Genomic DNA, 27,731 nt, shown 5'->3' with positions numbered 1-27,731 from the left:
GGGTGACAGGGTAAGATTGTGTCTCAAGAAAAGAGAAAAAAAGAAAAAACAAACCTTAATGATCAAAAGAGAAATCATACTGAGGAGAACTATGTATATAAGAAATGTGGAAAAACTTTAAGTGCTGAGCTTTGACTACATACCAGAAATCATACTAGAAATTAACAAAACCACAAATCCTTTGGTAAAACTTCTGTCCTACTCAGCAATGGAAAATTCATACTAGGGAAGAAACCTGAAAATACAGTCTAAATTATGGGAAGAAAAAAACTTTCTGTAAAAATGGCGCCATTATAAAAGTCACATTGGGTGGATAACAGACTTTTGCAAAAATGACTCCAAAATGATAAACAATGGGAGATCATATGCCTGCAAGCTATACATTATGGAATTTTGAAATGGTCCTTTATCAATCTCTAATAGTAAATAGCTGAGAAGGTATTATTCTAAGGTACTAGAGACACGTCAATGAACTGAATAGACAAAGATTCCCACCCACATGGAATTTATAGTCTCGAAAGGGGATGACAGACTTCAGTCTGTACATGATTCACTTGTGACAGCCCCTCAACCTTTATCACCTATTAAAACTACTGGGCTGGGCACGGTAGTTGATGCCTGTAATCCCAGCACTTTGGGAAGCTAAGGCGGGGGGGATCGCTTGAGCCCAGGTGTTCAAGACCAGCCTGGGCAACACAGTGAGACCTTGTCTCTATAAAAAAAAAAAAAAAATTAAAAAAATTAGCCAGGTGTAGTGGTGCATGCCTGTAGTTTTAGTTACTTGGCAGGCTGAGGTGGGAAAAGCTGCTTGAGCCCAGGAGATCAAGGCTGTGATCCTGCCACTGCACTCCAGCCTAGGCAATACAGCAAGACTCTGTCTCAAAAAACAACAACAAAATACGCTGAAGATCTTTTAAACAGTTTTTTAAAGTATATGTACAGTTTTAATAAAATTTCATATACAATTATATGTGAAATGTAGACCTGAATACTGATATAATGGACAGAAACATAAAATTAATTTACTAGTTACAGACTCAATTATAACCACTATCTTTTCATAATATCTGAGTTTCAATTTTGATTTAATAATAAAAATTCCTTTATTCTCCAATGATGGTAATATTCTAATATATACTATATAAAGAGATAAGACATCATTTTATGTTAATAAAGATTAATACACTAAACTGGCTGACATCATGGGTTAAGTAATCTATTTTTAAGTTATCAGTAGCAAGACATAATAGTATCTGTACGATCATTTTGGAAAACAAATTAACAGTAGTTGATAAATTTAAAGATGTTCATGGTCTATAATCCAGTGATTAATGTACTAAAATTTTTACAGAAACATAGATGCTAGTCAACAATGTTGAACATCAAAAGCAGGCTAAAAAGACAAAAACAATAGAAGGCCATTTACATAAAAAATTAAAACTGCAAAAGCATGTGTTAAGAGATAGCTATACTTAAAGAAAAAATATAACTAAACAGACAGGAATGATATAGACAATACTGGATGGTGATTACCTTGGTGGGAGAATGCAGAAGGGCTTTATCAGTACTGGTTAGGGTACACAGGGGTTTACCTTATTATTTACTATGCTTTGTTATGTCTTTAACATATGGTACTAAATTTTAAAAAACATTTTCTGCCAGATAACAAAGGCCTTTTTATGCTGGCCAGACTTAATACATTCTTAGTGATTACATAAGACTAACACATTAAGAATATTTTGTGCCAGGCACAGTGGCTCACGCCTGTAAACACAGCATTTTGGGAAGCCAAGGTGGGTGGATCACAGAGTCAGGAGTTTGAGGCCAGCCCGGCCAATATGGTGAAACCCTGTCTCTATCAAAAACACAAAAATTAGCCAGGCGTGGTGGCGGGTGCCTGTAGTCCCAGCTACTCAGGAGGCTGATACAGGAGAACTGCTTGAACCCAGGAGGCAGAGGTTGCAGCGAGCCGAGATTGCGCGACTGCACGCTAGCCTGGGTGTCTAAGCGAGACTCTGTCTCAGAAAAAAATAATAATAATAATAATTTGGCTCAGTGCAGTGGCTCACACCTGTAATCCCAGCATCTGGGGAGGCCATGGCAGGAGAATCACTTGAGCCTTGGAGTTTGAGACCAGCCTGGGCAGCATAACAAGACCCTATCTCTAAAAAGATAAAATAAAAAATTAACCAGGCATGGTGGCACATTCGTATGGTCCCAGCTACTTGGGGAGGCTGAGGTGGGAGGATTGCTTGGGCCTGGGAGGTCCAGGCTGCAGTGACTTGTCATTGCACTACTGCACTACAAGCTGGGGAACAGAGTCAGACCCTGTCTCCAAAAAACACCTAAAAGTATTTTGGTGCTACATTTCTTCCAATAGTTACTGCTGTCAAGTTTTAAAAACATTCTCTCACTGGGCAAACATTTACTAAACACTATGTTCATTCTCTCATTCTAAATGTTGAGCTTCCACTATGTGCCAGTCAGATAAAACAGTAAGCAAAAATTGAGGTTGCAGAAGGTAGAAAACGTAAAACTGTGAAGAGATCTACAAACCACATTTAGATGGTTCCTTATGCTCAGAGCAACAGGAAGCCCTGACATAGCTTAAAATCTAGTGGAGAGGCAATCAAATCAAGTACCCCTATTCACTCTCTTGAAAATCTCACCCACGCTTTTAAATACTACCTCTACACTGACATCTTCCAAACTTGTATTTCTAGACTGGACCGGAAACATATGCCAGTATATATTCCTTAACTCAACTTTCTCCTTGGCTGTCTAACAGGCATGTTAAAGTAAATATGTCCAAAGCCAAACTCTTGCTCTTGCCTCAAAATCTGTTCCTCTAGCCTTTCTCCACAAGCGTGCATTATACATTATATTTTAAATGAATAGCACCCCTAGGGCTTGTAGAGGACAATAATAATTTTTCATCCCAGAGAGTATCAACTACATGCATCTGGCTTCAGGCCAAAAACCTTGGTGTCATACTTGACTCTTATTTCACATACAATGTCTGGCAACTTCTCATTATCTCTTCCATTCCCACCCTGATCTAAGCCACCTTCATCTTTCACCTGGTCTCCTTCATTCAGTTCTTGGTACCCCATGTCTTCTTGCCCTATGCTTACTTTGCCACATACCCTAATCAGCAGTCTGAAAGAGCTATTTAAGGACAGGTGCAGTGGCTCACACCTGTAATGCCAGCATTTTGAGAGAGGCCGAGGTGGGCGGATCACTTGAGGCCAAGAGTTTGAGACCAGCCTGGCCAACATGGTGAAACCCTGTCTCTATTAAAAATACAAAAATTAGCTGGGTGTGGTGGCACGCGCCTGTAGTCCTAGGGACTAGGGAGGCTGAGGTAGGAGAATTGCTTGAACCCGGGAGGTGGAAGTTGGAGTGAGCTGAGATCACACCACTGCAGCATTCCAGCCTGGGTGACAAAGCAAGATTGTGAAAGAAAGAAAGAAAGGAAAAGAGAGAAAGAGAAAGAAAGAAAGAGAGAAAGGGCGGGGAGGGAGGGAGGGGGAGGGAGAGGGAGGGAGGGAGGGAGGGAGGGAGGGAGGGAGTGAGTACAGGACAGGACAGGATGAAAGATGGAAGGAAAGGAAGGAAGGAGAAAGGGAGGGAGGGAGGGAAGGAAGAGGGACGAGGGACGGAGGGAGGGAGGGAGGAAGGCAGGCAGACAGGCAGGCAGGCAGGCAGGCAAGCAAGAAAGAAAAAGAAAGAGCTACTTAAAACCTAACACGGAAAATGTCACTTCTCTGCTCACAACCCTCTAATGGCTTCCCATCTTTTTCACAATGATGCTCAGGGCCCCACACCATCTAGCCCTCACCCTACCTCTCATCTTCTAGTACATTTCCTCCTTTGCTCACTCACTGTAGCTCACTGGCCTTTGCCCTGGCTTTCCCTTTGCCTGGAACACTATTTTCCCCAACACCCACATGGCTTGCTCTCTCACCTCCTTTAGGTCTTAACTCAGATGTCATCTTCTTAGTAAGGTCTTCCTAATCATCCTATCTAAGGTTTCATCCACTACCCTCACATTTCCTATTCTCTTCTCTGTGCTTTATGTTTTTCATGACACAGTCTAGCTCACCTCATTCAAATATCAGATCCAGGAAGGCAGGAATTTTAGTGTTTGCTCACTGCTGTACCTTCATTCAGCAACTAAACTAGATCTAAAAAATCACATATAATAGGCATACAGTAGGCATTCAGTAAGTATTTGTTGAATCACAACACAAATGTTAAACTCCAATTGACAAGTCCAGTGAAAAAGATAGAAAGATAAAAAAAAACCCTTGCCTCAGAAAGTCAAACTAGAGCTGAGAACTGAAAGATGGGTGGGAGTTAATCAGGATGTGCACAGGCTCAGTGGTGAGAGGGGCTAAAGGAAGGCTTGCATATATTAGACTAGAAAGAGATAGGAAAGATGTAAGATGGGATTGCAGAAGGTAGAAAAAGGTAGAAGTGCGAACAGGTCTACAAACCACATTAAGATGGTTCTGTATCGTCAGAGCAACAAGAAGCCAATGAGGTGTTTTAAGCAGAGCAATCACATGAACAGATTTATATGCTGAAAAGATTATCATGGCTACTGGTAATCTAAAAAAGCATTTAGAGGGGTCAGAGTAAATGCAGGTAGATCGAGTAAGAGGTCACTGCAATAATTCACTTAAGAGAAGACGGCATCTTACATTGGGGTGTTGGGAGTAGAGGCAGACTGGATAGATAAGATACTTAAGGGGTTAAAAAAAATCAATGGGATAAGATAACTGGAGTAAAGGCCAAGAGAATTTTAAGGTTCATTTTTAAGTTTCACAAAGTACTTTGGTCAGAAGTCCCAAGGGAATAAAAAATTCCCATAGATGTGAATTCTATGTCTTCAAGTAGTATTATCTAGATCTTCAATATCCAAGCTCCTAGCCACCAGTAGCTACTAAGCACTTGAAATATAGCTACTTCAAATAAAGATGTACTGTAATTGTTGTATATGTTGGATTTGAAGGCTTAGCAGAGAAAAAAGAATGTAAGATATCTCACTAATTGTTTACACTGATTACAAGTTGAAATAATATTTTGTATGTAGCAGGTTAAATAAAATCATTAAATTCAATTTCATCTTTCCTTTTACCTTATAATATGCTGGACAGTAGTGATCTCATATAAAGCAGCAATACAATTGTTGCAGTTCATTCAAAAGGAAAAAATATGTCTAAGGAGAAGACAGGTGAATTTCAGGCCAAAAAGTGTAATTTGCATAAAGAATTTCATTAAAAATTTTTTTTTTCAGAGAGGTGAGGAAATAAATATTTCTGGGTTTTCTTTTTTGCAATTTAAATACAAAAGTCATTTTCTATTTGTTCATTTACGGAATACATTGTTCTTCTTTTACCGCTAATCCAATGGTTCTATTTAAAGAGCCCTCTGTGGTATGGGGGAAAAGTTAGGAAAACACAGAATTGTGGAAATGATGGGGACTAAGAGATCATTTCCTATCCCGTCATTTATAGGAACTGAACTGGAGATACTAAAACAGTAAGTAACTTACTTGAAAATCACAGGACTAATACGGCCTAAATCACATAGGACATACATGGAAACTCATAGTCATTATAGTGTTCAGGGCCATTATAGACTTGTATATACACCATAATGAATACACTATATTTTGTTCCCAAAAGAACTAAAACAGTATCTATTTTATAGTACTGAATTTCAGGATTATCAATGACTTTGTTTTAGGATACAAAATCACATTGATGTTCTTACTACATAAGAGGTTAAGAAAAAAAAGAATCAGATTTTAGAGTCTGAAACCCAGTTCCACCACTTAGTTGTGTACCAAAGACAACTATCACTCTGTTTCCTCATCAGTAAAACACAGATACCATCATACTCAGAATGTGAAAATGATAGGAAAACTATACACACACAAACTACATGCTTACAGTGAATAGATGCATAATGTTAGTCCTTTTGTTTTTGTTAAAAACAAATGATGTGTTTATCTTTTCTCTTCTCTCCAAAATGTCACACAATCATATTAAGTCATAAAATAAAGACATAAGGGAAATGATAACTAGAGTTAGTGGTGAAATCTGGTTTCAAATTTCCATCTTCCCATTAAAAAAGCTTCAAAGCAACAGGTAAATCATTCAACTTCCCTAAGTCTATTTCCTCCAGTAAGTAATGAAGCCAAATCAACCAAAATGATTCAAATACAGCTAACCTGTAAATAATACATGGGTCTACTTATACACAGATTTTCTTCCACCTCTACCACTCCTGAGATAGCAGAACAAATCTATTCTTTCTCAGCCTACTCCTTGGGAGGATAATGAGGGCAAAGACCTTTATGATGATCCACTTCCACTTAATGAATAGTAAATATATTTTCTCTTTCTTATGATTTTCTTAGTAACATTTTCTCTCTAATTTATTGTAAGAACCCAGTATACAATATATATAACATACAAAATATGTGTTAGTTAATTGTTTATGTTACCAGTAAGGCTTTTGGTCAACAGCAGGCTATTTGTAGTTAAGTTTGTGGGGAAGCAAAAGTCATAGACCGAGTTGTCACTGAGCAAGGGTCAGTGCTACTAACCTCTGCTTTGTTCAAGGGTCAAGTATAGTCCCATTTATGACTCAATGATGTATTGCTAAGAATGCCACATGGGTTTCTGAGGCTCAAATAATATGTAGATAAGTTATAATACAAGTTTCAAACATTTTAAAATTAATATGAAGTATAATTTAACATTTCTAAAACATCTTAATCTGAGGTTGATCGTTTTCTATACTTAAAAATAAGGAACATTCTCAAAACTACTTACATCTGGTTGAATAGCTTTAAATACTGGAACATCCATTAATGTTATCTGACCCTGAAATAAAAAGTAAAAATGACAATTTCTTCTTTGGAATGCTATACCAAGACATGTAACCTAAATTAAAATTATATTCTATACTAAAATTATTACTGAATATTCAATTTTATAAGGGCTTATAGAAAACAAAATGTAGCCCCTGTACCATTAAATAAAATTATTTCTAATTATCTAATGTCTATTTGTATTTTCTTGGAAGATAAATTGTGTAAAGTTAAAAAATATAAATAATTTTAGAATTTGGACACATTAAATTATAATCAAAAAATAAAACCATATTTATTAATTCATGCAGCAGTGTTCTTGTTATGATGATTAAATTACAGCTCCTCAGTGGTATAAAATCGAATTATTACTAAAAAGCTTTTCTTCCTAACTTATAAATAAATAATGAAACTACACTAAAGCCAACACATTATATCTCAGAGCTTTATATGTCATGGACCTATCCCACTTATGGCTATAGATATACAACAAAATTCAACAATATCAAGGAAATAATATGCTATGACCAAGCATGGTTTATCTCTGGAATGCAGGAGTGGTTTAACATTGGGAAATCAATATATTCTGCTAACAAATTAAAGGAGAATGAGAAAACAAATATATTTATATTAGTTAAGAAATGTTTTTCTAGATACCTTTCATGATGTTGCAATAACACCTTCACATTTCATGTTTCAATTGTTTAATTAAAGAACAGTGAAAGTGTTTCTTAGATATGTCAATAAAATACAGTTGGCTTAGAGAAATGGTATAGAGGGATGAAAGCAATTACCATAATGGTAATCACACACTGTTACTTACCCAATTCAGTGTAACTTATAAAGCTGCCCTAAAAAAATATGTACAGCTTTTCCTACTTTTCCCACTTTATCCCTCTGATTGCCCCACAGTTGTACTATTTTCCCCAATAATTCTCATATAGCTTCTTAAAAGCCATCTCTTTTGCTGGACCTACAAATTCTAACTCAATAGTACTAACATGTAAATTATGTGCAAAACTGGAGAAGGCAGAGATAGGAGGCTTACCGCATATTCTTCTGGCGTAACCTTAAGAACATCGAATACCACAGCATCAAAGCTTTTCTTCAATTCAGAACCTTTGTCACTTAAGGATTCAGAGCTGCTACTTTTCTGTTAAAGTGAAAGAAAACGTAGCCTTTTAAATATTGTCTCACAGTCAAGTGACAAAAACTAGACTGGCCTTAAAAACTGAGAAAAGAAACAAATGCTGCAGAAAAGTTGAGCAGAACATACTGCTTAGTTCTTAGAGTATCAGATAAAGGGTCAGACAACTTGAAATCTAAAACTGTGACTTTAAATTTTTAGGTTCTACTTTGGGAGGCCGAGGCGGGTGGATCACGAGGTCAAAAGATCAAGACCATCCTGGTCAACACGGTGAAACCCTGTCTCTACTAAAAATACAAAAAAAAAAAAAATTAGCTGGGCATGGTGGCGTGTGACTGTAATCCCAGCTACTCAGGAGGCTGAGGCAGGAGAATTGCCTGAACCCAGGAGGCGGAGGTTGCGGTGAGCCGAGATCGCGCCACTGCACTCCAGCCTGGGTAACAAGACAAAACCGTCCCAAAAAAAAAAAAACAGTAAATTTTTAGGTTCTAAATGAGTCATTTTCTTGTGTCTCTGTTTCCTCATCCTGACAGTCTATCATTTCCTATAGAAATAAATGATTTTAACTAGTTCAATGATTCTCAAATAAGGTAAAAGGAAGTCAGGGGAGAAGTCTTTACAACTATTTAAAAATTTTTAAACTAATTTTTATTAAGAAAAAGACAAATTACCTTTATAACTTATCAGAAAATACTCAGAATGCTGTTAAAGAGTTATATATGATCCATTCGTAGTTAAGTGATCTGTCTGTGATAGTACAATTAATACTATTCTTCCTATCATATTACAAATTTAAGTTTTTCTCTGCTTAAAAATTAGTTTTAAGTTTGAATATGCTGTGGCTATAAGAAGAATGAAAGGTGAATTTTGACCTCGACAATCTTATTACTGTTAAAATTTTCCACTTCACCTCCACGACATAATAATATACTCTATATCAGTTGGCTAAATTCAGGGGAACATCAATATAAGAATATTTAGATCAGGCTCTATTAAATGGTGGTAGGATATGAGGCTACAGATAACGGCAAAAAAATTAACCAACGTTTCAATTAGCACAGTAAACACAGATCAACCCACCAGCTATTATATACATCAGTTTTGAGCTCTTGTCATTATGCCTCATTTTTGTTTTCCACCCCTTTTAGTAGCAGTTACTTACCAAGTATTGAGCCATGATCATTACAAAGAAAGGGACCTGTTATTAATTTTGAAAAATTCTTAACTATTATTACTTCAAATATTTTTTCTGCTTCTTTCTGTCCTTCTGGTGTTCCCATTATGCACATGTTACACCTTTTGTCCCACAGTCCTGGGCTATTCTGTTTCTTTTTTCCATTCTATTTTCTCTTTGCATTTCAGTTTGGGAAGTTCTACTGACATATCTTCCAGCTCACTGATTCTTTCCTTAGCTGTCTGTTGGTCACCAGTCTAGTGATTAGCTCCCCAAAGGCAGTCTTCATTTTTGTCACAGTGCTTTTGAATCCTAGCATTTCTTTTTGATTCTTAAGAGTTTCAATATCCCTGCTTATATTAACCATTTGTTCTCACATTGTCCGCTTTTTTTTTTTTTTTTTTTTTTTTTTTTTTTTTTTTTTTTTTTTTTTTTTTTTTTTTTCATTAGAGCCTTTGGCATATTAATGGCAGTTATTTTAACTGCCAGTCTGATAATTGTGAAATCTCTGCCATATCAGTGTGGTCCTGTTGGTTGATTTATCTCTTCAAACTGTGTTTTTTCCTTGCCTTTCAGCATGGCTTGTAATCTTCTGTTGAAAGCTAGAAACTGTATATTGGGTAGTAGGAACTGGGGTTGAATAGGCCTTTACTGTAAGGTTTTATGTTTACCATGCTAGGCATTATGCTGTGCTTATAACTTGGTGTTGTTACAGGTGTCTGAGTCTTCAATTTCCTCTAGTATCCTTTTTTTTTTTTGATCTTCTGTTGTCTTTGGGTTTCCCTAGAAATCCCTTCTCACAATCTGAGCCTTGTAGTTCTTTCAGATAAAATGTTAATATTCTACAGGAACCCGGCTGATATGGTGGGGTAAGGTAGAAAGAGGTGTGTGTGTGGGGGGGGGGGGTGCTGGTAGGGTGGGGTAAGGTAAGGGTGTAGGTATGAGGTGGTGGAGCCCTGCTGATGTTGTGTGGTGAGGTAGAGAAGTGTGTGTGTGTGTGTGTGTGTGTGTGTGTGTGTGTGTGTTTGAGGGGGTAATGGGGGAGAGTGTCCTACACTCCTATGATTAGGTTTCAGTCTGTGACCTTCACAAATGCTACTCTGCCCCCCTCACTCTGCTTAGGTGAAACAGGAAAATTGAAGATTTTTCCTCTCCCAAGTAGGTTAACCTCTGGTGAAGTAGCTTCCGTTGAGGGCAGGTGGAGAACAGAATGCTCTGGGTATATTTCAATACGGTTACTTTCTATCTGGGTGTATTTCAAAATGGCTATTTCTCCTCCTGCTAGAAGCAGAAGGGAATTTTTCTCTGTCTTTACTGTGAGAAGCTGGTTGGCAACCAAGAGATAACAAAAATCACAAAAGTAGAGGGTGAGAAGAACCTAAGACGGCCCCCAGGAGTTTTTAACTCCCAAGCTAGTTCAGTCTCCAGCAGTTCATCAATTAGGGTTTATGTGGCTCCACTTACTTCTGCTCCCACAAGCGGTGGTTCTCTATTTGCCTGTCTCTCCAGGTTGCAGGGCATCCCTATTAGTTTGCTTCTGTGATACCAATTCTCTGATAGAGCTAAGAGAAGTTATTGATTTTCAGTTTATTTAGCTTTTTTCCTATTGTAATGACAGGAATGATGAATTCTAAGCTCTTTAGAAATTTGAGCAGAAATCTGAATTCCAGTGAATGAATCCAAGCAGAAACCTAAGGTCCCTCAAGTGTCTTATTTCATGTGTTTAATCTCTGTAACTACGACTAGTTTATAGTGTGTCAACAACATTATTTTATGTCCCAAAACTAATACAAAATTTTATTCATAATGTTAAGTACTGAAATAGACATCAGTTAAGCAGTATACACTAATCCAATAGCTGTCCAAATAACTAGATGCATTCTGTCAGATGAATACATGAATCATAAATATAAATCAGTAATTTTCTCCAAGTTTTAAACTCATTCAAGACAAGTTAGTAAATTATCATGACTATTTTATTGCTTATCAAAAAGAATAAACACTTCTTTTTTCCTTCTTAGCCACTAGAGGCTTAAAAAATTACTAGTGTGCATTTTGAAGTGCTTTCCTAATACTAGTAATAAATTGGTAATGAGACACTAAGCAATAATGTCCACTAAGAGAATGGCAGTAATTCATTCAAGGCATGACTCAAAAACTACTGATACTTCTAAATGTCTGAAAACAAGTTCACTGTAATTCTCCTACTGACAGAAACTTCAAACACAAGTTAAATATAAAAGGTACTGAGAAAAGAGAAGTCAGTCAATTCAGATGAAGTATTTTATCCATTCTGTAAGCTTATCATTTTTATAAGAAATTTGTACTTGAATTTACTAGATCTGTATTTTAAGAGAAGGTGGAAAATGTAGATTTTAAATTTTATTTTTCTTGCCACAATAAGCGGACAATTTAAAGGGCGGACTTTTTCATTCTTACTTTACATCTGCTAATATACTATACTCTGAAGCCTGATGTAATTCATTCACTTTTAGAAAAGTGAACAGAATTGTTCGTACAAGTGAAATGATCTTTTATTTGACAAATATTTGTATTCTGCCTCCTATGATACTAGAACAGGTATTTCCGGATATATAGTTAAAAATATACCATACACATACATACATATAACACATTCAAGAAATATGGTTATAAATACATGAAGAAAACAAACACATATTACAAACATATATAAACATAATCCTATGGTTATAAATATTAAAAAAAAGCTATGTATAAATTTATAGAAAAAAATTATAGAAAGAGGTTTTTCTAAGTGATAGTTTTAAAAATAGGAAAGCTCCCATCTGTTTAAGGGATTAGAGGAAGGTTTATTAAAAGCACAGCATTTGAAATATGTTTGAAAGACAAATTTTGTGTGTGTGCAGTGATGGGGAGGGGACACTAGAATGGGAAGAAAAATTCCAGCTAGAAAAACTGGTCTAGGCAAAGTTAAGACAGAATAAGGAAAATGTAATGGTTCATACAAACACCAGCAAATGTATTATATGTATTATACTCTTGTAAGAATGTAAGTTTCAAGTAGAGGATCAGTAGGGGTTAAATCCAAATATCTGGAGCCGTTTTGAAGAAAGTCTTGAATGAAAGGCCAAGGGGGCATTTGAATTTAATTAGTAGGCAATGAGGAACCACAGACAGTTTTGGGAAAAGATAAAGTTTAAGAGTTGCATTTTAAGAATACTAATCCTAAATTTCAGAAAAGGATCAGAAACAACAAAGAATACAAGTACAACAGCCACACTAAAAGGCCATGGTACTAATCTAGACAAGAAATAATAAATGACCAAACTAAGATGGTAGTATAGTAATAGAAATAAGGAGAAAAGCACTGGATCCCAGAGATAAAGCACAGTCGACAGGCTCTAAGATAGCTGCTAAAGATCTCTATTTATTGGTATTCTCACCCCTGTGTGATTCTCTCCCCTTGAGTGTGGGCAGGACCTGTGACTTGTTTCTTTTCTAACCAGTAGAATACGGAAAAGGGGATGAGATGTCATTTCCATGATCACATTACATAAAATTGTAACTTCTGTCTTGCTAGCGGACTCTCTCTGCTATGATGAGACAACGGTTGTGGTGGGCAAAATGAAGTTAATTAACAACACATCGGTCGAGCGCAATGGCTCACATCTACAATCCCAGCATTTTGGAAGGCCGACGCAGGCAGCTCACCTGAGGTCAGGAGATTGAAACCAGCCTGGTCAACATGGTGAAACCCCATCTCTACTAAAAATACAAAAATTAGCTGGGCGTGGTGGCGAGCGCCTGTAATCCCAGCTACTTGGGAGGCTGAGGCAGAAGAATCGCTTGAACCCGGGAGGTAGAGGTTGCAGTGGGCCGAGATCACATCACTGCACTGTAGTCTAGATGACAAGAGCGAAACTCTCTCAAAACACACACACACCCACCTCTGAAGATTTAAACTTAGATGACTATGGAAATGTGATGTTATTAACGTTAAGTTAGAGAAAAGGCTTGGACTATTTTCTTTATGGTTGTGGAGCAGAATAGTAATAAGAAACTTGATTTTGTGGATATTACCAATGTCTGGTCCATCAAAAATGCTTAATAAAATTCAAGAAGGATGCCAGGGCTAGAGATAAAAATAAAGAAATCATCTACATAAGAAAAACAATTGAAAACATAGACTTAGAATATTTTCAGTGATATTAAGGCCTAAGTAATTGGCTGGAACAAAATGGAGTTGAGGCTATTAAGGAACTTTGAGATCAAGGTGTTAAAGGGTCATAAACATTCTCATCCAATATACTAAGATAAAATTAAAGAGGAAATATAGAAGCTAGATGTTAAACTTATTAAGGAAAGCAGGCAAGTTCCCTAGATTTATAAACAAAGGAAAAAAAGAAAAAAGTTTGGGCAAAAATACTATCATAATATATTAACCAGAGGGGTGAGCACCTAGTTCAGTCTTCACATCTCCATCTTAAATGCTAAACTACATTTAAGTTTAGCATTTATTATTTAAGTTTAGCATAATAAGCATTTAGCTTATTCAGTAGAATAAGCCCTTCCAATATTCCAGCCTAACAGTTCTTTGGTTTCCTCTAATATACATGGAATCAAGTGATCTGAATGGTGTCCAAAATTTAGTGATACGAACTAAAAGAATCTTTCTTTGCCTTACTTGCATTATTGCCCTCAAATATGATGTGATGTAGAGGCCGGGCACAGTGGCTCATGCCTGTAATTCCAGCACTTTTGGGAGGCCGAGGTGGGCAGATCACAAGATCAACAGATCGAGACCATCCTGGCCAACATGGTGAAACCCCATCTCTACTAAAAATACAAAAATTAGCTGGGTGTGGTGGCGTGCACCTGTAGTCCCGGCTACTCAGGAGGCTGAGGCAGGAGAATTGCTTGAACACGGGAGGCAGAGGTTGCAGTGAGCTGAGATCGCACCACTGCACTCCGGCCTGGCGCCTGGAGACAGATCAAGACTCCATCTCAAAACAAAACCAAAAGCAAAATATGATGTAATGTAAAAACACTCTAAAAAGAAATTCTATGTTTCTTTTAAAACTAAAGAGTTTTATGAGTTACCACTATTTATCATTATTTTTCAAGTTAAGTAGATAAGGATTGAGTATGATGCAGAGCAAACACATGAATCACTAAAGTAAAAGTTAAAATATGTGTTGCACTTCTGATTTAAGTATACGAACAAACATAATGCTTGAAAAATTAGAAAGTCAGGTAAGAAACTTTATAACTAAGCTCCTTAAATGTCTTACCTCAGAAGCAGTAGCTGCAATATTGACGTTGCTTGCCTGCCCGTTCATTAGGTCCATGCTTTCCTCATCAGTCCCTGACCTTATGTTAACAGCAACAGAGGACTGACTGCCTCATGTCCAAGGCCACAAATACATTATTCCTGTAAAAAATAAAAAAGTTAAGCATATGTCTTCCTCAAAGTTTAAGAAAACAACTCCATGCCTACCACCATGCCAAGAAACAAAATACTTCAACTTCACTAAACTCTTTATTATTTTAGCTAAGCCACTAAATCCAGATTGAGGACAATCTTGTATGCTATTTTCAAACAATCAGAAACACCAAACAAGCAGTATTCAAAATAGATGTTATTGTTATGGTCTTCATAAGCAAAGCAAAAGCATAACTTTTTGCTAACTGGGTATTGCGAGGGAAAAAAATCAAATGCACAAATTTCTTAGTTTTGAGTAAATAAAATGTGTAAAACAACACATGGCAAAGGAACTCATACCACAACACAATAAATTTTTAGTGATCCAAATGACACCCGTAAATCAATAGTACTGAATAAGCTTATCACAGCTAGTGATCTAGATTACCAAGGTATCACAAATACTTAAAATATTACAGAATACATGTCATAAAAATATAGTCATCTCTCAGTACCCATGGGGAATTTGTTCCAGGATCCACTATAGACACCAAAATCCACAGATGCTTAAGGCCCTTATATAATGGTGCAGTATTTGCATATCACCTGTACACATCCTCTTGTATACTTTAAATCATCTCCAGATTACTCATAACACTATAATGTCAATGCTAAGTGAATAGTTGTTATACTGTATTGTTTAGGGAATTATGGCAAGGAAAAGTCTGTATATGTTCAGTACAGATGCAACCATCCTTTTTTATGCCCCAAATATTTTCCACTCAGAGTTGTTTGAATCCATAGATATAGAACCCACAGATATTGCGGCTTTACTGTAACATGATACACACTATGTTTACTTGTATAGGACTTTAAAGTTTATTGAATATCATTAATACATTATGTTGATTTACACAACTACCAATAACACTAATCAGGTAAGATATGTCAGACCTACATAACACAAAGAAACACAGAGCCTCTGTGGACACAGGATGGTAAATAAGGAGCCAAGAACAAGATTTAAGCCATCAAAATTCTAGTCAAATATTCTTTCCACAATACAGTATTTCTTTCCACTTTACTGGAAGTCACAGTACTTACTTGAAGTTCTAATATCTTTTTGAAAATAACCTCCCATATAAACGGAGTAGGTAACTTTACCTCTCTAGGACAAAATTTCTTCCTCTCTGTAAAATAGTAGAGGTAAATAAACTTTAGGATCTCTTTTCAACTTTAAAGATCTATGATATTTTTCATAAGTGAAATGGTATGTGTCTATAAATTAGGTATTCTATGCTCTCTTTAAAAGCTGAGTTTTAGGCCAGGCGTGGTGGCTCATGCCTATAATCCCAGCACATTGGGAGGCCGAGGTGGGTGGATCACGAGGTCAAGAGATCAAGACCATCCTGGTCAACATGGTGAAACCCTGTCTCTACTAAAAATACAAAAATTAGCTGGGCATGTTGGCGCAAGCCTGTAGTCCCAGCTACTCTGGAGGCTGAGGCAGGAGAATTGCTTGAACCCAGGAGGCAGAGGTTACGGTGAGCCAAGATCGTGCCACTGCACTCCAGCCTGGGTAACAAGAGCGAAACTCTGTCTCAAAAAAAACCAAAAAACAAAAACAAAAAACTGAGTTTTAAATGTCAATTACTTCAATGCTAAGTTTCCTTTCTCTGGAGCCATATAGGATATGGTGATTTAAAAGCACAAATTTTGGAACCACACTACCTGTGTGTAAACCCAGGAAATTTTAACCTTTCTGTACTCAGTTTTTTCAACTATAAAATAGGGATAATAAGAAATACCTATTTCACAGAGTTGTAGTGAAGGGAAATGAGTTCATATATGCAAAGTACCTACAACAGTGTTGGGCCATGGTAAATATGCTATTAATATAATGCAATGATGATGCAGGTATTGCTATTTACTTAATCCCCGTAAAGCTTAAATTCAACAGTCTCTTAAATAAAGAAGACAAAACCTTAGAAATATACCTTTGCCAAGTGATTGCTGCTGAGCATCACTAAAAATCCTAATTGCAAACACAATGAATGAGAATGGCTAAGATATGTTTCCTAGATGTAGCAAAACATGCTCTTAGTTTGGAAATGCTTAAACATTATTACTAATGATAGCAGGCTTCAGTCACATCTTGAATTTATCTTCATTTATTCAGATATGGCCTAAGCACCTGCCAAGAGCAGAACACTGTGCTGGAACTTTTAAAACAGAAATATATTCAAAATCATTAAGTTTTAAAACCATTTAAAGCACCCACATAAATCAATGTGAAAATGAATAAAGCATAAAAATACTTTAATTTCCTCCCACCTAAACTATCTCATTCTATAAGCTTCATTATGAAGAATCAACTTATATTTATACTGTTATACAATAAAACCAACTTAATAATCCAGTTTGCAATAAAATAGTTTTCAAATAATTTCATTTCACTCCACTTTCTATGCAAGATTAAGTATAACATGAATTTATAAATCAGGGGTGCCCCCTAGTGCTAAGAAAAAGATTTTAATTTCATTAGTTAAAGGAGTTACATCTTTAACTTACTTTATATATCAAAATATAAATTTTATTATTATTACTTTAAAAAAGGTAATACAGACCAGGAACAATATTAATAAAGAATCACATTTTTCTCTGCCCTTTTTTTTTTTTTTTTTAATGAGGCAGAATTTTCCTCGTTGCCCAGGCTAGCGTGCAATGGCATGATCTCACCTCACTACAACCTCCACTTCCCAGGTTCAACAAATTCTCCTGCCTCAGCCTCCTGAGTGGCTGGGATTATAGGCACAAGTCACCACACCTAGCTACTGTTTTGTAATTTTTAGTAGAGACAGGGTTTCACCACGTTGGCCAGGCTGATCTGGAACTCCTGACCTCAGGTAATCTGTGGCCTTGGCCTCCCAAAGTGCTGGGATTACAGGCATGAGTCATCGCACCTGGCCTTCTCTGCTTTTTAAATAAATTGTCACTCACGCATTTCATGAAAATTAAGGTCATATTAAAATCCATTTCTTATTTTAAAATACAGCAAAGCATACCTTAAAGTAAATAAACTTTTAATGACTATTTAAAAATGTACATGTCAATAGTATTGAATAATGTTGAAGTATAACAGAGAGGCTTATATGATACTATAAAAATACTATAAGTTCTAAAAGACAGAGACATGGGTTTATTCTTTTAGTATGTGCCTCAAAGACCTTTCTATACTTTGCACACAGAAAAGTTCACATTAAATATACCAAATATATGCTTTAATATTTTATTTACTTTTCTTAGCGCTGTAAATGACACAATCTTTCAACATGGCTACCAACATCGTAGCAGCCATTTTTTTTTAAGAGACAGGGTCTTGCTATGTTATGCATGCTGGAACACATGGCACAATCTTAACTCACTGCAGCCTCCAACTCCTGGGGTCGAGCAATCCTCCCACCACCTCAGCTTTCTGAGTAGCTGGGACTACAGTTGTGTGTCACCACATCCAGCTAATTTTTTACATTTTTTGAGACAGAGTATCACTATGTACATTGTCGTCCATAAAACAGCAGACATTACTTCCACATCTCAACTAAAAATACAAAAAATTAGCTAGGCATGGTGGTGAGTACCTGTAATCCCAGCTTCTTGGGAGGCTGAGGTAGGAGAAATCGCTTGAATCTGTGAGGTGGAGGTTGCAGTGAGCCGAGATTATGCCATTGCACTCCAGTCTGAGTGTCTCAAAAAAAAAAAAAAAAAGTTTAAAAAGAAAGTTACTTCATTCACTTAAAATTGTTAAAATTGTCTTGCCTTCAGTCAGTAAGAGACTCTACACATAAATCTCCCAGACATAACTTTGTCACATTTGCACTAAATTATGAAAGCATGGGCTGATTCATTTGTAAACTGTCCCACATCTACACAGAGAGCTTATATTTCCAATATACCTAAACAGCTTAAAACTAAACAATGTGTAGGGGAAGAGAGATTTTCAAATGATTAAATATTAAAGGGAGAAAAATTATAAAATAATGCATTTTGAGGTTATGCTTTATCTTCTGTCTAGTAAGTTCACTCAAGATAATTTGCTAAGTAATTCTAATAGACAAGCACTGAGATCTCCTAAGATACTTGACCCAAAATATGAATATAGGTTAACTAGAAATTCAGGTAATAGAAAAAGAAGTTCCAAATAAAAAGATAAACTGTGCTCCAAAAATTTTGTGCTTTTGTTTTTGGTGGGTATGAAGGTATTTTGGCCAGATGCTCTACTCAAAAGACTACCCCATAAAAGTTCACTTAACTCATTATCGTATATATTCGTAATAAAACAAACAAACAAATCAACATCCGGATATAACATTAGCAGTTAAAGCATGAAACGACCCAAGTGAATCAGAAATAGGTTTAAATATATGATAAAAGTGTGCTACTGTGGACCTAGGAATGGTCAGAAAAAGGAACACAGTGTGTTAGTATGGAACAGTGGAAAAGAAAAACAACATGGCAGTGCTAACGGGGTAAGGCAGACATCAAGATTCCATGGTTGGAGGTTCTTGGGTATAAGAGATTCCCTATGCCTTAGGGGAGAGCCATTAGGGATCTCTTGTACCTGGAATGTGAGGCTAAACTGAACATCACAGAATATTCTATAGGCAAGGGACTGCTACATAATGGAAAACTATGCAGCCATTAAAATATCATATAGTTAGTGACACATGAAAAAAATATTTAAAACATAGTGCTAAATGAGTAAAGCAATTTACCAAACAGTATTTAAGGTATAGTCCTTTTTGGTTATTATTATTATTATAACATAAAGAAAAGATATGTACTAATGTACACCAAAATGTGGTTATGTCTAGGTTTATAAGACAATTTTTCCCTGACTTTAGCTTACTTACATATTTTTAAATTTTTTACAAAGGCATTAATTAGGAAAAAGTAAAAAAAAAAAAAGTTTTTCCTCACAGACTGCTTATTAGTTACAAGAAAAAAAAAATAAGTAACTATACTATGAAGAACTGGGCAATCCCTTAACTGAGTAGCTCAAAATTATTATCACCAATGAGGAAAAGAGACATCATGTGCCTCTAGATGTGACAATACTCTGGGAAAGACACATCATCACTGACAAGAAGTTGAACTGGGAACCCATAACTGAAATCTAATCTCAAGGACATGGAAAAACCTAATCTGAGGAACATTCAATATATTCTTCAAAAAATGCCAATGTTATGAGAAAGGCAGAAGAACTATTACAATTTAAAGGAAATGCAAGAGATAGGACAACTAAAGGTCCTGTATCAGATGGTAGTAAATGCTTTAAGGGATATTATTGGTAAATCACAAAATTGGAATACAGACTGTAGATTACTGTATCAATTTCCTAAATGTGACAATTTCCTGTAGTTATTAATACATAAAAGAACACCTTTGTTCTTAAGAAACACAGAAATATTAAGAGGTAAAAGGGTGGGGAGGTGCAATGGCTCACACCTGTAATCCCAGCACTTTGGGAGACTGAAGTGGGTGGATCACCTGAGGTTAGGAGTTTGAGACCAGCCTTGCCAACATGGTGAAACCCTGTCTCTACCAAAAACACCAAAATTAGCTGGGCCTGGGTACGCGCCTGTAGTACCAGCTGCTTGGGAGGCTGATGATGCAGTCCGCCAAGATCGTGCCACTGTACTCCAGCCTGGGCAACAAGGTGAAACTGTCTTAAAAAAAAAAAAAAAGTATGAAGTATGCAAACTACTCTCAAATATTTTAGGAAAACAGTATGTATATGTGTGACAGAGAAAAATAAAGTGAATGATAAAGGTAATGTGGCATCTTTTCCTCCCCCCGCAACATGGTGAATTAGAGACTTTTAGCATGCCTCAGCCACTTGGAAATACCAAGATAGTGCATAAAGATCAACTGTGGGTAGGGCATGTTAGCTCAAGCCTGTAATCCCACCATCTGGGGAGGCCAAGGTGGGTGGATTGCTTCGCTTAAACTTAGGAGTTCAAGACCAGCCTGGATGACATGGTAAAATCCCGTCTCTGAAAAAAAAAAAAAAAAAAAAAAAATCAGCCAGACATGGTAGTGTGCACCTGTAGTCCCAGCTACCCTGGACACTGAGGCAGGAGAATCACCTGAGCCTGGGAGGCCAAGTCTGCAGTGAGTCATAACCATGCCACAGCACTCTAGCCTAGGTCATAGGGTGATCTAGGTCATTTTTGTCTCAAAAAAAAAAAAAAAAAAAGCAATCAACTCTACAAGCTTTAATTCAGGAAGGAAAACAGAAACCCAGTAGAATCATAAAGGATACCCAGATACCAGGAAGAAGAACACAGGCTGACAAAAGTGAGTGAAGCCCCAGTATGCAAGAAAGGCAGAGAACCTCTCTGTGACATGTATTACCTGGCCATTTTAAGAAAGAACCAAACTGAGCTGAGGGAACTGAAAAACTCACTTCAAGAATTTCAGAATACAATAACAAGTCTTAACAGAAAAATCAACCAAGATGAGAAAAGAATTTCAGAACTCAAAGACCTGCTCTCCAAAATAACTCTGACAAAACCAACAACAAAAAAATAAAGATGAACAAAACCTACAGGAAATATGTGATTATGTAAAGGGACCAACTCTACAACTCACTGGCATCACTGAAAGACATGGAGAGAAAGCAGCCAACTTGGAACACATACTTTAAGATATTGTCCATGAAAATTTCCTCAATGTCACTGAAGAGGCCAATATTCAAATTCAGGAAATGCAGAGAACCCCTGAAAAATACTATACAAGAAGACCATCCCCAAGACACACAGTCATCAGATTCTCCAAGGTCAAAATGAAAGAAAGAAATGTTAAAGGTAGCCAGAAAGAGCAGGTAGGTCACCTTAAAAGGGAACCCCATCAGGCTAACAGTGTTCCTTTCAGCAGAAAACCCACAAGCCAGAAGAGATTGTGGGCCTATGTAATGGTTAGTTATCACACTGCTATAAAGACATACCTGACTGGGCATGGTGGCTCATGCCTGTAATCCCAGCATTTTGGGAGGCTAAGGCGGGTGGAATCACTTGAGGTCAGGAATTCGAGACCAGCCTGGCCAACATTGTGAAACCCTGTCTCTACTAAAAATACCAACAACAACAACAACAAAAATTAGCTGAGTGTGCTGGTGGGCACTTATAATCCCAGCTACTTGGGAGGCTGAGGTAGGAGAATTGCTTGAGCTTTGGAGGTGGAGGTGCAATGAGCTGAGATCATGCTACTGATCTCCAGCCTGGGTGACAGAGCAAGGCTCTGTCTCAAAAAAGGACATACCTGAGACTGGGTAATTTATAAAGAAAAGAGGTTTAATTGGCTCTAGTTCTACAGGCTATACAGGCTTCTGCTTCTGGGGAGGCCTCAGGACACTTACAAACATGGCAGAAGGCAAAGGGGAAGTAAGCACATCTTCACATGGCCAGGAGGAGAGAGCGAGAGAGTATGAGCACGTGTACACGAAGTGGGGATCTGGTTGTTTTACACATTGTCAAACAACTAGAGCTCACAAGAACTCTATCATGAGACAGCACTAGGGGCATGTTGCTAAACCATTAGAAAGTACTCCCATCATCCACTCACCACTCACCAGGCCCCACCTCCAACACTGGGGATTACAATTCAACATGAGATTTGGGTGGGGACACAGAGCCAACTCCTATCAGCTTATATTCAGCATTCTTTAAAAAAAAAAAAAAAAATCCAACCAAGAACTTGATGTCTAGCCATCTAAGCTTCATAAACAAAGAAATAATATCCTTTTCAGAAAAGCAAATGCTAAGGGATTTCATTCCCACCAGATCTGCCTTATGAGAAGTCCTGAAGGGAGTGCCACACATGGAAAGGAAAGACAGCTACTTGCCACTATAAAAATACACTTAAGTACATAGACCAGTGACACTATAAAGGCACCCACATGAGTCTGCATAATAACCAGCTAATAACATGACAACAGGAATAAATCCACACATCTCAATACTTACCTGGAATGTAAATGGACTAAATGTTCCAATTAAAAGGCACAGAGTGGCAAAGTGGATAAAGAATCAAGAACCAACTGTATGCTGTCTTCAAGAGACCCATCTCAAATGCAATGGCATCCACAAGTTCCAAGTAAAAGAATGGAGAAAAATCTACAAAGCAAATGGAAAATAGAAAAAAGCAGAGGTTGCTATTCTAGTTTTAGACAAAACAGCCTTTAATCCAACAAAGATTAAAAAAAAAAAAAGGCATTACGTAATGGTAAAGGGCTCAATTCAACAAGACCTAAGTATCCTAAATATATATACACCCAAAACAGGAGCAAGTAGCCAGATTCATAAAGCAAGTTCTTAGAGACCTATGAAGAGACACAGACAAACGCAGAATAATAGTGGGAGATTTCAACACCCCACTGACAATAATAGGCAGATCGTTCAGGACCTGAACTCAACACTTGATCAAATAGACCTAACAAACATTTACAGAACATTCTACACAAAGACAAGAGAAAATACATTCTTTTCATCTGAACAAGGTACATACTTTAAAATCAACATACAACTGGACATAAAGTAATCCTCAGCAAATTAAAAAAAAAAAACAAATCATACAAAGCACACTCTCATACTACAGTGCAATAAAAACAGAAATCAATACTAAAGAAACTCACTCAAAACTGTATAAATACATGAAAATTGAGCAACCTGTTCTTGAATGATTTCTGGGTAAATAATGAAATTAATGCAGAAACGAAAAATTATTTGAAACTAATAAGAACAAGGTACAAAGGTACAAAAATCAATAGCATTCCTATACACCAACATCCAAAATGAGAGCCAAATCAAGAATGCAATCTCATTCACAATAACCACAAAAAGAATTTAAAACCTAGGAATACAGCTAAATAGAGAGGTTTACTATCTTTACAATGAAGATTACTCAAAACACTGCTCAAAGAAACAGAGAGAACACAAACGGAAAAGCATCCCACGTTCGTGGATAGAAAGACTCAATACTGTTGGCCAATGGCCATACTGCCCAAAGCAATCTAAAGATGCAATGGTATTCCTATCAAACTATCAATGACGTTCTTCACAGAATTAGAATTAGGAAAAATTATTGTAAAATTCATATGGAACCTGAAAAGAGCCCATATAGAGAAGGCAATCTGAAGCAAAAAGAACAAAGTGGGAAGTGTCATATTACCTGACATCAAACTATACCACAAGGTTACAGTAACCAAACAGCATGGTACTTCTACAAAAACAGGCACACAAACCAATGGAACAGAATAGAGAGTCCAGAAATAAGGCCACACACCTACACTCTGATCTTTGACAAAGCTGACCAAACAAGCAATGGGAAAAGAGTCCCTATTCAATAAATGCTGCTGGGATAGTGGATAACCATATGCAGAAGACTGAAACTGGACCCCTTCCTTACACCACATATAAAAATCAACTCAAGATGGAATAAAGACTTAAATGTTAAACTTAAAACTATAAAAAACCCTGGATGATAAGCTAGGAAATACCATGCTTGACATAGGCCCTGGCAAAGATAGCATAACAAAGACTCTAAAAGCAACTGCAACAAAAACTGACAAATGAAACCCAGTTAAACTAAAGAGCTTCTGCATAGCAAAAGAAACTATCATCAGAGTAATAAGATGATAGTTTCTTTCATTCTAGAGAATGGAAGAAAATATTTTCAAACTATGCATCTGAAAAATATCTAATATCCAGAATCTTCCTGGAGAAAGAAACTTAAACAAATTTACAAGCAAAAAACAACCACATTAAAAAGTAGGCAAAGGACATGAACAGATACTTCTCAAAAGAAGACCTCAACACTGGCAACAAGCATATGAAAAAATGATCAACATCATTAATCGTTACAGAAATGCAAATCAAAACCACAATGAGATACCATCTCATGTCAATCAGAATGGCTATTATTAAAACATCAAGAAATAACAGATGCGGGCAAGGCTGCAGAGAACAGGGAATGTTTAAACACTGCTGGTGGGGATGTAAAGTAGTTCAGTCACTATGGAAAGCAGTTTGGCAATTTCTCAGAGATCCCAAAGCAGAATTACCATTCAACCCACAATCTTATTATTTGTTATATACACTAAAGAATATAAATTGTTCCACCATAAAGACATGCACACGTATGTTCATTGCAGCACTACTTGCAATTGCAAAGACATGGAATCAACCTAAATGCCCATTAATGGTAGACTCAATAAAGAAAATATGGCACATATACATCACAGAATACTACACAGTCATAAAAAAGAGTGACATTGAGAGTTGAAGACCAGCCTGGCCAACACGGTGAAACTCTGTCTCTACTAAAAATACAAAAATTAGCTGGGTGTGGTGGTGGGTGCCTATAATCCCAGCTACTTGGGAGGCTGAGGCAGGAGGATCATTTGAACCCAGGAAGTGGAGGTTGTAGTGAGCCAAGATTGTGCCATTGCACTCCAGCCTGGGTGACAGGATGACACTGTAACTAAAAAAAGAAAAGGTGACATCACGTCCTTTGCAGCAACATGGATAGAGCTGGAGGCCATGATCTTAAGTGAACACAGGAACAGAAAACAAAATATTGCATGTTCTCGCTTATAAATTGGAGTTAAATACTGAGTATAGTGGGCACAAAGAAGGAAACAACTGACACCCAGGCCTACTTAAGGATGGAAGGTGGAAGAAAAGTGAGGACTCAAAAACTACCTACTGGGTACTATGCTTATTACCTAGGCAACAAAACATATCTGTACACCAAACCCTTCAAAATACAATTTACCCACATAACAAGCCTGCAGATGCACCCGTGAACCTAAAATAAAACAAAATTTAAAAATCAATCAGAGCTTCTGGAATTAAATAACTTTAAACATTTTTAAGTGGGAGGGTGAGGTGGGTGGATCACTCTAGGTCAGGAGTTCGAGATCAGCCCAGCCAACATAGTAAGACCCCATCTCTACTAAAAATAAAAAAAATTGCTAGGCGTGATGGCGCATGCCTGTAATCCCAGCTACTTGGGAGGCTGAGGCAGGAGAATCACTTGAACCCGGGAGGTGGAAGTTTCAGTGAGCTGAGATTGCATCATTACACTCTAGCCTGGGCAAAAGAGTGAGACTCTGTCTCAAAACAACAACAACAACAAAAACCAACCAACCAAACAAAAAACAACGGAAAGCTTTATCAACAGGCTGAACAAACAGAAGAAGGAATTTCAGAACTTAGAGACCAGACTCTCAAACAAACCCAGTCAAGCAAAAATAAAGTGAAAAGAATATTTTAAAATGAACAAAGTTGGGACAGATGTAGTGGCTCATGTTTGTAATCCCAGAAATTTGGTAGGCTGAGGTGGGTGGATCATTTGAGGCCAGGAGATTGAGACCAGCCTGGCCAATGTGGCTGAAATGCTGTCTCTACTAAAAACACAAAAATTAGCCAGGCATGGTGGCACATGCCTGTAATGTCAGCTATCTGGGAGGCTAAAGCACAAGAATTGCTTGAACCTGGGAGGCAAAGATTGTGGTGAGCCAAGACTGTGCCACTGCACTCCAGCCTGGGTGACACAGCAAGACTCTCAACAAAAAGGAAAAAAAAAAGAACAGTCTTTGAGAAATATGAGATTACCAAATCTACAAATTACTGGCACTCCTGAAAGAGACAGAGAAGAAGAAAACCACCTGAAAAACATACTTGAGAAAATAATTCAAGAAAATTTCCCTAACTTGCTAAAGAGATAGATATCCAGGTACAAGAAATCCAGAGCACCTGTGAGACACTATCCAAAATGAACATCATCAAGGCGTATCATCACCAGACTGTCCAAGGTCAATGCTAAGGAAAAGTTCTTTTTTTTTTGAGACAAAGTCTTGCTCTGTTGCCCAGGCTGGAGTGCGGTGGCACAATCTCAGCTCACTGCAACCTCTGCCTCCCAGATTCAAGTGATTCTTCTGCCTCAGCCTCCTGAGTAGCTGGGACTACAGGCGTGTGCCACCCCATCTGGTTAGTTTTTACTATTTTTAGTAGAGATGGGGTTTCACCATGTTAGCCAGAATGATCTTGATCTCCTGACCTTGTGATTCGCCTGCCTCGGCCTCCCAAAGTGCTGGGATTACAGGCGTGAGCCACCACACCCAGCCAGGAAAAAAATCTTAAAAACAACTAGAGAAAAAGGTCAGATCATGTATAAAGGGAACCCCATCAGTCTAACAGCAGAGTTCTCAAGACACAGAGAGGCACACTGGATTAAAAAAAAAAAAAAGGCCCATCCATCTGCTGTTTTCAAGAGACCTACCTCATGTCTAATAAAATCCACAGGCTCAAAGTAAAGAGCTGGAGAAAGATCATCAAAGGGAACACAAAAACGAGCAGGGTTTGTCATTCTTCTATCACAGAAAACAGACTTTAAACCAACAACAGTGAAAAAGGACAAAGAAGGGCATTACAGAATGATAAAATATTCAATTCAACAAGACTTCACTGTCTTAAATATAGACATACTCAAAATGAGAGCACCCAGATTTATAAAACAAGTACCTCTAGACTTAAGAAAGGAGCCACACAAGTAGTAGTGGGAAACTTCAACATCCCCATGACAACATTAGACAGATCATTGAGGCAAAAAACTAACACATTCTGGACTTAAACTGGACACAGACCCAACTGGACCTAATAACACCTACAGAATATTCTGCCCATCAACCATACAATATACATTCTTCTCATCTGCACACAGAACATACTCCAAGATCCACTACACACTTGGCCATAAAGCAAGTTCCAAATTTTAAATAATCAAAATCATACCCACTATACTCTTGGAATCAATACCCAGAGAATCTCTAAAAACCACACAATTTCATGGAAATTAAACAACTTGCTCCTAAACAACTTTTGAGTAAATAATGAAATTAAAGCAGAAATAAAAAATTTTTTTGAAATAAATGAGAATAGAGACACAACATACCAACATCTCTGGGATGCAGCAAAAACAGTATTAGGAAGGAAGTTTATAACATGAAAGGCCTACCTCAAGAAGTTAGAAAAATCTGAAATTAACAATCTAACATTAC

General features: G+C 37.2%; 1 protein-coding gene across 3 annotated transcripts in view; it reads right to left on the bottom strand.

The window, feature by feature from the left end:
* The window catches only part of LOC108317891 (ras-specific guanine nucleotide-releasing factor RalGPS2), a 131,937-nt gene that overhangs the window by 72,975 nt on the left and 31,231 nt on the right, over window positions 1–27,731 (bottom strand). The window contains exons 2-5 of one of the 3 annotated variants that reach the window (XM_017548601.2): window positions 22,636–22,785; window positions 14,481–14,620; window positions 7,935–8,039; window positions 6,849–6,899 (exon numbers count right to left, since the gene is read on the bottom strand). In XM_017548601.2, coding sequence (XP_017404090.1) covers window positions 6,849–6,899; window positions 7,935–8,039; window positions 14,481–14,537 — 213 coding nt within the window. In that variant the 5' untranslated portion in view covers window positions 14,538–14,620; window positions 22,636–22,785. Of the gene's footprint in view, window positions 1–6,848; window positions 6,900–7,934; window positions 8,040–14,480; window positions 14,621–15,715; window positions 16,018–22,635; window positions 22,786–27,731 lie in introns of those variants that run through there. The other 2 variants (XM_017548602.2, XM_017548600.2) reach the window with 2 other exon arrangements.

This window comes from Cebus imitator, unplaced genomic scaffold, assembly GCF_001604975.1.
Source record: "Cebus imitator isolate Cc_AM_T3 unplaced genomic scaffold, Cebus_imitator-1.0 Scaffold211, whole genome shotgun sequence".
NCBI lineage: Eukaryota > Metazoa > Chordata > Mammalia > Primates > Cebidae > Cebus > Cebus imitator.
This window is presented reverse-complemented; position numbering and strand designations above follow the sequence as displayed.